Source organism: Elephas maximus, chromosome 15 (assembly GCF_024166365.1).
Source record: "Elephas maximus indicus isolate mEleMax1 chromosome 15, mEleMax1 primary haplotype, whole genome shotgun sequence".
In the NCBI taxonomy this organism is placed as follows: Eukaryota; Metazoa; Chordata; class Mammalia; order Proboscidea; family Elephantidae; genus Elephas; species Elephas maximus.
Window position 1 is genome coordinate 1,679,425 of NC_064833.1, and position 10,979 is coordinate 1,690,403.

At 57.7% G+C, this 10,979-nt stretch overlaps 1 protein-coding gene across 1 annotated transcript; it reads right to left on the bottom strand.

Annotated features, from left to right (window-relative positions):
- Window positions 1–2,390: 2,390 nt before the first annotated feature.
- Window positions 2,391–5,765, bottom strand: ZFP41 (ZFP41 zinc finger protein). The gene is made up of 2 exons (XM_049854608.1): window positions 5,716–5,765; window positions 2,391–5,309 (listed from the first exon to the last, which is right to left on the bottom strand). Exons 1-2 carry the CDS (start codon window positions 5,763–5,765, stop codon window positions 4,742–4,744), a joined length of 618 nt encoding a protein of 205 aa, XP_049710565.1. The 3' UTR covers window positions 2,391–4,741.
- Window positions 5,766–10,979: the final 5,214 nt, after the last annotated feature.

Genomic DNA, 10,979 nt, shown 5'->3' on the forward strand with positions numbered 1-10,979 from the left:
AGGGGCGGAGCCCCTCCCCCCCACCCCACAGCTGAGAAGGACTGCTCTAAACTAAGGTAAAGCAGAGCCAGGTACCAAGGAGTGCACAGAATCGAGAGCGACGAGAACACGGGAGCTGCCCTGAGTACAGGGGCTGAGGGAGGAGCTCAGGATGTCTTTCTGGTTTCTTCTGGGGGGAGCCCGTACAGCATTAAGCAAACGACTGAAACTTCACTTAGCTTCCCCAGCAGCCTGGGACCAGACAGTGATCTATACAGCGGTCACTGGAAAGGGGTCACCCCCATTGTAAGTTGAAGAATTATTTTTCTGGGCTATGTTTCAGTCTCTTATGAGTTTGGCTAATGTGAATCAGGCCCCAAACAACAGATCCAAGGCAGTGACCAATAGAGTTTTGAGTTCTGCAGTTCTGCAACTAGACTGTGGGCAGCCTGCCAGCCTCCGTGGTGGGTGCCTGACTGCACCCCTAGATGGCAGCAAGGTCAACAGAACATGGGAAATGCGGAAATAGATATCTATTGTGTGAGAAGATACAGACCGACAGCAGAAGGAAGCACTGGACTCAATGCCGCGAGGTGACTGGAAGGTAATCTGGGAAACCCACACAGCAGTTCACACAGGTTAAGGAAATAATTACAGAAAAAACCAGCCACAGAGAAACGAGTTGAAACCAAAATAGAGTATTCATCCCAGACTAGAGGACACTCACGTCCCAGGGCTGGAGGACTGTAAGTGCGTTACAAAGTGCAAGTTCAATGGGCCCTCAGGCTGGGAAACTAAGGTTTAGACACAGTACAAACAGCAGTGGGGATAACCGGAGCAGGGACTCTCCACAAAGGCACGCAGGCCAGGACTCACAGCTCTGCCTGAGTATGTTTAGGACACACATGACCCTGTGGCCCGGGGGGCAGGGGGACACAGCCACACGAGACCGTGGGGAGCAGACATGGGGTGGCAGCACAGCTACGTGACAGCGTGGGGAGCAGATGGGGGCACAGCCACATGAGAGCGTGGGGAGCAGATGGGGGCACAGCCACACAACAGCGTGGGGAGCAGACGTTGGGGCTCACCATCAAGGGCCATGTGTCAAACAGAGAGGCACAGCCAAGAGTATTAAGTCAACAGACACGACGGCAGACTGACCAAGTTGTGTGCGGAGCCAGGCAGGGAGATGTCTGTGTGGGGTGATTGCAGGGCAAGAGCCCCCATCTCAGCTGGCAGAGAGGCTGCACGCCACACCTGAATCCGGGGTGTCCTGGTCAGGGCAGGGATGGTCTGCGTGTCCATGGCTCACAGGGCCCTGTAAACACCTCCACCCTGTGGCCCTGGGGTCCAGCTCCTGTGTGGAGGGCAGGGACTGGCTGGGCCCCTGGATGAGGGCCTGCCTAGTGTTCCAGGATCACAGCCTCTACCAGCCTGGCCAGGAAAGCAGGAAGCAGGATGGCCTCCCTCCCTGCCACAGCGGGCCGGGGCCCCACTCACCTGCAGAGGGAATGAAGGGTCAAGGCTCAATGGCCCCAGCTAGACTGAGAGAGAGGAGAGAAGAGATAAAGCGCGGGGTCTTACATGGCTGGAAGCCCCGGTGAGGCCCAGGTGTCCACAGCTCCCCAGGAGACGCAGGCACAGTGGTCAGAGCAGGTGTCTTTGGTGGGGGCCTTGCCCCTCACTCCACTGTGGGGAGGAGAACACAGCCACCCAGGTAGAACAGGCCCTGCCCAGTGGGGCTGAGTCTGTGGGCCCAGAACTTGTCCCCTAAGAGCAGGTGCCCTCCCCATGCGGTCTTGGGGCTCTTGTTTCTGCTTTCCCCCCAGTAGCAGCGGCTCCACCTTCTCCCACCGATCCTGGGCCAGGATGCGGGGTGTGGGGACAGGTGCCTGCATTGTCCACTCACGGCTCACCCCAACATCGGTTCCAGCTCTGAGTGCCCTGCAAAAGGGTCAGGTCTGAGCAGGGCCTTGGTAGTCGTGGGTGCGAGGTCCTTTAAACACCTTTCCTGAGGCCAGAACCCCAGCGCTCACTTGGTCATGTCCCCTTGGAAGGGCTTCAGCCCCATCCCCACTCTCAGATGCTGACAAGTCTGAGCTCTGACTGGATTCTGTACACTTCATGCTCCGAGAGCCCTTCCAGGGTGGTCTGGGGAGTGAGGGGGTGGTCGCTGAGAAGGGCTGTAAACATGGGTTGGGGGCTGGACCTTCATGAAGGGGAGACAGGAGCCACTCTCACCATCAAAGGCCCAAGGCTGATTCCTGTGATTTGGAGGTTGGACACGCCTGCCCTCTCCAATCTTTTTCACCAATTCTAACACCTGCCATCCCTCCCACGGCACTCCACTTCTCTGCTGGGCTCAATAATTCATTGCAATGGCTACACAGGACTCACAGATGATACTCACGATTATGGGGTTTATTAGGGAAGTGACAGTTAAAATTCAGGCTCAGGAACGCTCAGGATACAGTTCTGCCATCAGGACAGTTTTTCTTAGCTGTGCCTGCAGACACGCCTCTCTGGCCCTTGGCTCAGCCTCTGCCCCGCTCTGGCAAGAGTTACAACTTCTTTATCTACGCCAGTAAGTGCCCAGGGGCACCCCACTGCGCCACTAAACCAGGGTCAGCTCTAGCTCTTCACCTGGGGGACTTCCTCATTGCTTCCCCAGGGTCAGACCTCCCAACGTGTGGACCCGCAGGCACCTCCCTGTGTACAATCTCCTGCTGCAAGCCTGACTACTCCTCCAGGGACAGCGTCCCCCAACAAGGGAACCCCCCCACTGTTGGCCCTCTGCAGTGCCGTGAGGCTTCGGCCCTGTCTTAGTCATCGAGTGCTTCCATAATACCACAAGTGGATGGCTTTAAGAAAGAGAAATTTATTTTCTCACAGTCTAGTAGGTTACAAGTCCAAATTCTGGGTGTCAGCTCCAAGAGAAGGCTTTCTTTCTCTGTTGGCTCTGGAGGAAGGTCCTTGTCCTCAATCCCCCCCTGGACGAGGAGCTTCTCAGGCACAGAAGCTTCTCCATGTCCAAAGGGCGCACTCTGCTCCTGGTGCTGCTTTCTTGGTGGTATGAGGTCCCCAACTCTCTGCTTGCTTCTCTTTCCTTTTCTCTCTTAAGAGATAAAAGGTGGTGCCTGCCACACCCCAGAGAAATTCCCTTTACCTTGGATCAGGGAGGTGACCTGAGTGAGGGTGGTGTTATAATCCCACCCTAATCCTCTCTACATAAAATTACAATCACAAAATGGAGGACAACCACACAATACTGGGAATCACGGCCTAAGCAAGTTGACACATATTTTTTGGGGGACATAATTCAATCCATGACAGGCCCTACTCCCTAATGTGGGAAGAGCTTGCCCACGGGTGCTGGTTCCAGCCAGCTGGATTTCCTTTCTCCTTCTGGAGGGATTTTTCCCTTAATCTCTGTTCCCCCTTTGAACTCAGGAAGGGGGAGTTTTCCTTGTCAGTTTTAAAAGCTCCTTCTTGTGTGCATTTCAGCAGGAACTTTGTGTTTTGGGGGTGGTCTGCTCTAACAACCTGAAAAAGAGGACACGCACCTTCTAGAGAAAGAAGCGTGACCATTACCAAGCCCTTTGTTAGGGGAAAGCTGGCCACTAAAGCAAAAGAGTGGTTATTAGGCTGAGGCTGGTGCTTGCCAGAGGAAGCAGGGATGAGGGGCCGCAGGGGAGCACAGCACATGGGGGGGGGTGTGGCCACTGCTGGGGAGCTCAGCTGTGGGCCCCAGACCACAGGGCAACAGGAGCAGGCAGGACGCTCCTGTAATTAAAACATAACTCATAAAACTGGGAAGTACGTCGAACATGCAGAGACCAAAGCGTGTATGTGATCACGTGGTCACGTAAAACAGCACTAGTTCCAACCCCATCTGCCCTGTCATGAGCTGACTCGGCCCCCAAAGAGGAGGGAGCTGGAGCACCAACCTCAGCAGTCCTGAGCCAGCCCTAGACACCTGGAGCACTGTGGTCTGGCATGGGGTCACAGGCCTCCCAGGAGCCACGAGCACTGTGGGGCAGGACATGCTGCCAGGCTGAGGGCTGAGGGCAGCACCACAGGTGCCAGGCTGCAAGCTGGGGGCAGCACCATGGGTGCCAGGCTGTGGCTGGGTGCAGCATCATGGGTACCAGGCTACGGGCTGGGTGCAGTGCCAGGGGCCGAGTCTGCAGAAGCTTGGAGGTGCAGGTGGGGCGTGAGGACGGAGCACACACCAGCGCCGGCGGATGCAGGAGACATGAACGCTCGTCCCACAAGCTTCTGCTGTTGGGATGTTCTGGGTCTTCTGGAACCTTCCAAGGAGCAGCAGTTCATCCACTCAGCCAGTGCTGAGCGAGGAGCAGCATCCAGGGACCCAGAGTATGGCCACAGCCAGGAGGGGCTCACACTGCACCCCAGGGCCCAGGTTCACAGCCCTAGGAAGGTCTCTGCCACACGCAGGCGTCCTCACGTCTGACAGGCACGACAACCCCACAGACACGGCCACGTTCAGGTATCCTCACGTCTGACAGGGGTGATGCTCCTGCAGACATGCATTTCACCTGGACTGGTATTGGTACCAACTGGATGGCGGAGGAGGAGTGAGCTGTGGGTGGAGGCACTCCTCCTAGGCTTCTTGGCACAGACCCTAACTCGCATCAACATTAGGCTCTTGGCTGTGCCCCTTGCTCAGTGCCTCTTCTGCAGGTGGCACTTCCGGTGTCCGATCAGGCACAAGCTGTAGGCAAAGGCCTTCCTGCGCTTGTCATACCTGAAGGGCTTCTCCCCCGTGCACGTGCCAGTGCTTGGTGACGTCTGAGCTGTGCCAGAAGGTCTTCCTGCACTGGCTGCACTGGAAGGGCTTCTCACCGGTGCGGACACACTGGTGCTGGATGTGGTCCGTATTGTGCCTGGAGACGTACCCACATTTGCCACATCCGTAGGGCTTCTTCCTCTGAAAAGGAACGAACATGGGGACCCCCTCAAAGTCATCCTTAAAGGAGACGTTAAACGCATCAAACAAGCGCTCCTCATCTTCCGGGCTCAGGCCTGGCTCCTCACTCTGCTTTCCAGCCAGAGTGCAGCTTTCACTTGGCTTTTTTCCCCTGACACTTTCTCTTCTGAAAAGTGTGTCCTTTGGCACATCAGCTTTTTCCTTTAGAGTCTGCATTTTCTTTATCTTGCCTGTGGGCTCTTCCGTCTTTCTTGGCTCCCAGGAGAGGAAGGACCCCAAGGAAGCCAATGAAGGTAAAGGACCTGCTGCCCTGCTCTGCTGGGAGGTGCCGTGCCAAAGTTCTTCGGTCTTACAAATGTCTTTCTTTGTAACACGACTTCTTCAGAAACACACGACTTCTTTAGAAACGTCTGGCTTTTAACCCAGCTCACTCCTTGAGTTTGTAGCTGAAGCCCTGGAACTAAACATCTGCAAGACAAAGAAAGCACCATCGATCCTGCTGCTAGTGGGCAGAAACAAGGCCCAGCAGTGGGCAGAAACAAGGCCGTAAACACCTGGACAGACAAGCGCCTAGAACAATACAGCTGTGAGTCCTCCAGAAGCTATGTTGCCAGGACAGAGGAGCAGGGTGTGTGTATGTACATGTATGTGTGTATACATGTGTGTATACATGGGTACACATGTGTGCACACACATGCACATTTACACTGGACTTCCCAGGACCCTGACCCTTATCCCCCTCCCAGATCCTCGGCATCACTGCCCGCTCTTTTGGAGGAATTTACTCCTCCACCAGGGGAGTGGTCTCCCCACCCACGCTGAGCACGAGGTCCATGATTTGACAGGCCGTCTTACCCACAAATGTGGTGCCCCGAGTAACATTCCAAGTGACTGTCTTAAGATGTGAATACTTTGAATTCTCCTTGTTAAGTCAAAAGGGGGTACTTGGCCTCTCCTCTTTTCACTCACACTTGGAGGCAGCACGGAAGATGACCGTGCAGACTATCCATCTGATAGGGAACACGAGAGTCTGGTCTTTCTAAACAAAATGTTTAGGTAAGTGTCTTAGTTATCTATCATCTAGTGCTCCTGTAACAGAAATACCATCAGCGGCTGGCTTTATCAAACAAACGTTTATTTTCTCACAGTTAAGCAGGCTAGAAGTCTGAATTCAGGGCCCCAGCTCCAGGGGAAGGCTTTCTTTCTCTTTTGGCTCTGGAAGAAAGTCCTTGTCATCAATCTTCCCCTAGTCTAGGAGGGTCTCAACCCAGGGACCCTGGGTCCAAAGGACGTGCTATTCTCCTGGCTCTTCTTTCTTGGCGGTATGAGGTCCCCATTTCTCTGCTTGCTTCTCTCCTTTGTATCTCAGAAGAGACAAACTCAAGAAACAAAGTAATCTTGTAGATTGAGTCTTGCCTCATTAACATAAGTACCACCTATCCCATCTCATTAACATCACATGGGTAGGATTTACAACACCTAGGAAAATCACGTCAGATAACAAAATGGTGAACAATCACACAACACTGGGAATCATGACCTAGCCAAGTTGACATACATTTTGGGGGGACAAAATTCAATCCATAACAATCAACTTGATTCAGATTTAGACCATCCTATCCAAGGGCTCTACCTGGAGGTGGCTTCTGGGGCAGGTGGTTCTCAGCATCAGGTGGGAAGGCAGAACTGGAAACGAGGGAAGCTCGCCTGGGCTGAGGTGAGGGTGTCGGAACAGGAATAGGTGGCAGCTTGGCTGGGCAAGTGGAACTCAGGTAGAACTAGGGGAGTGGTCACAGCCCCAGGCACCCAGACTGGAGTTTGAGGTTGGGCCTAGCTTTACTAAGAACCTGAGATGAAAACCAAGAACCAATACAAGAGCAACTAAAGCTCTTGGCCCCATATGCATGGGGCTCTCTGGGCACCAGACCTAACAACAGGGCTCTAAGTCCAGACTTGGCTCAATGGAGGGTGGTGGCCCATGAACCTACTGAGACCTGAATGTGCTGCTGAGGTCTGGGGGGTCTTCACTGCACTTGGCAACAGTGTCCCCTCGGCCGGGAGACACCATGCAGAATGCCACTCCTGTAAGGCTGGGGCTGTTGAGGGCAAGGATCATCTCTTTATCCCTGAAACTCAGTTACCTGGCTGGAGACTGCACGTATTGGTGCTTCGGAGACACTAGTGTAAAGGTGCCTCTGCTGCCACCTTTAGCCCGGCTCCTCTACCTCTAGGGTTAGGTGACACTAGGCTTTTGAGGGTCCATCAGCAGCAGGGGCGCCTGCAAACCTCTCTCAGACCCCCTCCTCCACTGCCTTCAGGTCCCTGGGTCTCAGTGAGAGCCACATCATTAATAGGCTTGCGATCTAAGCGCAAAACTTGTGCCCAAACCGCCTGTGAGGCCACGAAGTCCGAGACACCAGTGTTTATACATTCACAGCAGGCGGGGGCAGGGCCCGCCTCTCACTCTGGTTCTGAAGACCAGCACGCGGGGCCCCCCTTCCAACGACAGGACCTCGCCCCCGCGCGTGGAGAGCTGCGGCCTCGGGACCTCGGCCCCGGGGGGGGAACGCCTCGACTCGGTGACACACAGCTCCGTCCTGGCTAACCGCACTCTCCCCTCCGCGAGAGCCCGGCTTTCCACCCACCACGTGAAACTGGAAGGAGGGGGCACCTGCCCTCGGGGTCGACCCATCAGGACCCTCTGTGCCCCGAAAGAGACAGCAGTGGGCAGGGATCCTACAAGCACCTCGCCGGTGAGAGGGAACGAGGACCCCCATCACGAGGCCACATTTCCGCCCAGGGCTGGACGAGGACTGGGACGGCGGGAAGGGGAGCCCGGAGACGCGAGAGGGGCGCCTCCTCGCCGGAGCCCCGCCGCACCACGGCCGTACCCGCTCCAGCCCCCAAAGGGTGCCCAGAAGTGAGACGGGGAACCAGACGCTCCCTCGGCCCCCCGCAGAACCGACGCTGATCAGCCGGACTCACCCAGCCTCCCCTACGGCCTGAGGGGCCCGCCCCTTCCGGCGCCGCTCTAGGAGCAGGAGGCCTGAGCCTCTCGGTGGTGCGCCGCGGAAGTCCCGCCCCATGAGGCTCCGCCCCTCCCCGGAAGGTTCCGCCCCCGTCCTGTGGGCCCCGCCCCCGAGCTCCTGATCAGGCATGACCCAGCCCCGCCCGGGACACGTGCAGGCCACACCCCCAGCTGGCACGCTCCCAAGACCATGTCCCGTCCCGTCCGCATCCCATCAGGCTCCGCCGCTGAACAGTCGCGGGCCCCGACTCCTGCTTGGCTTGGGATGAGGCCTCTAGCCATCCCCAGGTCCCGACCCTGCCCCACGCCGGGTCTCGGCAGACCCCGCCCCCGATCCCACCACGCCCCACGTCCCGCCAGGCCCCGCCCCCGTTCCGACCACGCCCACGTCCCATCAGGCCCCCCTCAGACCACGCCCCACGTTCCGTCAGGCCCCGCCCCTATCCGGACACAACTCCACAGCCTGTCAGGCCCCGCCCCGGTCCGACCACGCCCCCACGTCCCGCCAGGCCCCGCCCCGGTCCGACCACGCCCCCACGTCCCGCCAGCCCCCGCCCCGATCCGACCACGCCCCACGTCCCGACAGGCCCCGCCCCAGTCCGGCCACGCCCCCACGCCCGCCAGGCCCCGCCCCCGAGCAGCCCCGCCCCGGGGACAGGCGCTGTGCGAGGCCCCGGCTGTCCTGTCCGTGTCCCGGCTGCGGACTCCTGTTGGTCCCGGTGGACACCCTGCCGACGCTCCCCAGGCCCCTTCCCCTTGCGTCGCGCGCTCCGGGACCTGCAGGGCCCTCTGCGTCTCCCTCCCAGGCCTCTGCGGGGCGGTCAATTCGGACTTCGCTCCGGTGTTTTCTGGGCTCCCTGCTCCGCCCTCCCACTTCGGCTGGAGACCGCCCCCCTCGGCTCCTCCCTGGCCGCCCCCTGCTCCGCCTCGGACCTGGGCCCGCGCTTTGACCACGGCTCCTCTGGCCGCAGGATTTCTCTAAGTTAGAAGTTAAAGTCCACTTGCATTGCACTTGTAAGACGTCCGTGTGCAAAGTCTGAGTGCTTTCTGCGGCGTTGATGGCACTGGCTCGCCCTGCTTTCCCGCGAAGGCTCGCTTGCCGGTGAATTCTCGGCCACTGAGACGGGCCCAGCGCCCCTGAGGCCCCTCTCCCGTGTGAGCAGGTGTCACCGACACAGAGCTGGGGTGTGGGCCAGCCAAGGCTCCCTGTCCTCCCTCACAGGGTTGCGTTCCCTGCCAACTCTGAGGTGACGCGAAGCGTTTCCTTCACAGGACTTCTCCCAGGATGAGTCCTCTGCTGCGTGCGCACTGGGGGTCCTGCCACGTTTACCACTCGGATCACGCTGCTTCTCTCTAGGATGGGTTTTATGTTGACTGAGGTGGAAACGCGAATGCAGGCTTTCTCCACATTTATTACAGTCACAGGTCTCCCAGCACCCTGGACTCTCAGAAGCTGAGTGAGGTGTAAGCTGGAACTAAATCCCTCTGGTTCAGTGGTAGAATTCTTGCTTTCCTTGCAGGAGACCTGGATTCAGTTCCCAGCCAATGAGCCTCAAGCACAGCCGTCACTTGTCTGTCAGTGGAGGCTTTCGTGTTGCTATGATGCTGAACAGGTTTCAGGGAAGCTTCCAGACTAACAGAGACCAAGAAGAAAGGCCTGGAGATTTTCAAAAAATCAGCCAGTGAAAGCCCTATGGATCACAATGGTGCAGTCCACAGCTGAGCATGGGGATGGCGCAGGACTGGGCAGCCTTTGCTTTGTTGTGCGTGGAGCCGTCCTCAGTCAGTGCTGACTCAAGAGCAGCTAAAACAAGTGGAGGGGGGTCCTCATACAGAGGTCTCTTCCTGTCCATTTTGAGGCTGTGACTGACCTTTTGGAAGCAGATGGCCAGGATTCTCCCAAGGAGTGTGAATGGTGTGGGTGGGCAGACTGCAGGTCAGCTACCTGTAATGAGCTGCCTATGCCTGGGACAACCCAGCAGCCCCTCTCCATCCAGGCACCCCAGTTTCTGGGCAGGACCTCCCAACATTCAGTTCAGGGTGGGTCTGAGCTGGTGGCAGGGCATGATGGACTCTGGTTGGAGGAGTGGGAATGGGGTGGGGTGGGGCTCTGGCATGGGTGGGCTGGGCTTTGAATCCATTCCACAGGCCTCTATGTGGTGGCTGCATTGGGTGGGTGGGGTCTGTTCTAGGAGCTGGGGATGGAACACACAGGGTTTCTAGGGTATGGTTGGTATGGCCCCGAGGTTGGCGGGGGCGAGGTGCCAACGAGTAGTTTCCATCACCAACTGTGAGAGATCATTCAGCAATTTAAAACTAATTGCCATAGACGCTGTTTTCGGTAGGTACCCTGCTGCCTTTGGGGCTGCCATTGTAGTGGACCAGGGCATGCCACTCTGTTCTCTGCCCCATGGCTGCCTGAGCCTGGCGCTGCTCTGTGCCCAGCCTGTGCTGGGCGCCTGCATGGAGGGTTTCGTGTGGCTTGGCACCTGGGGCTGGGGGAGGTGACACGGAAACATGATGACAGTTCTGGGCTTTGAGCTCCAGGACACGGCAAGTGAGCACAGGCTGATGTCTGGGCTATGTGCAGGCAGCGCCCTCACTCAGACCCGGTTTCTCTGTGACTGGTCACCTGTCATCTGCAGGACCTATGCTCCTGCACGATGCCTGGACGACGATCCTGAATACGTGCCTCTCATCCTGACACTGGCCAACCTGTGTGCATGGAGCCCTTTTCCCTTATTCAGGAGCAGATCACGGTGCCCATCCAGTGGCCTTGCCCCAGGAGGATGTGGTGGTACATACCCTGTACCCAGACCCTGCACACCTCCCCTGGAGGCCTGCCAGCATCCGCTCCAGCCACTCCCACCGCCCTCCTTTCCAGCATTCCAGATGCTTGGAGTTCCTGGGACTTGCCAGCTCCCTTTGCCCTTTTCTTCTCCAGCCTCTAGCTGGGTGACCCCTACTCATCCCCAGACTCTGCCCTGCCACACCCTGGGTGAGGCCCTCCCTCCACAGCCC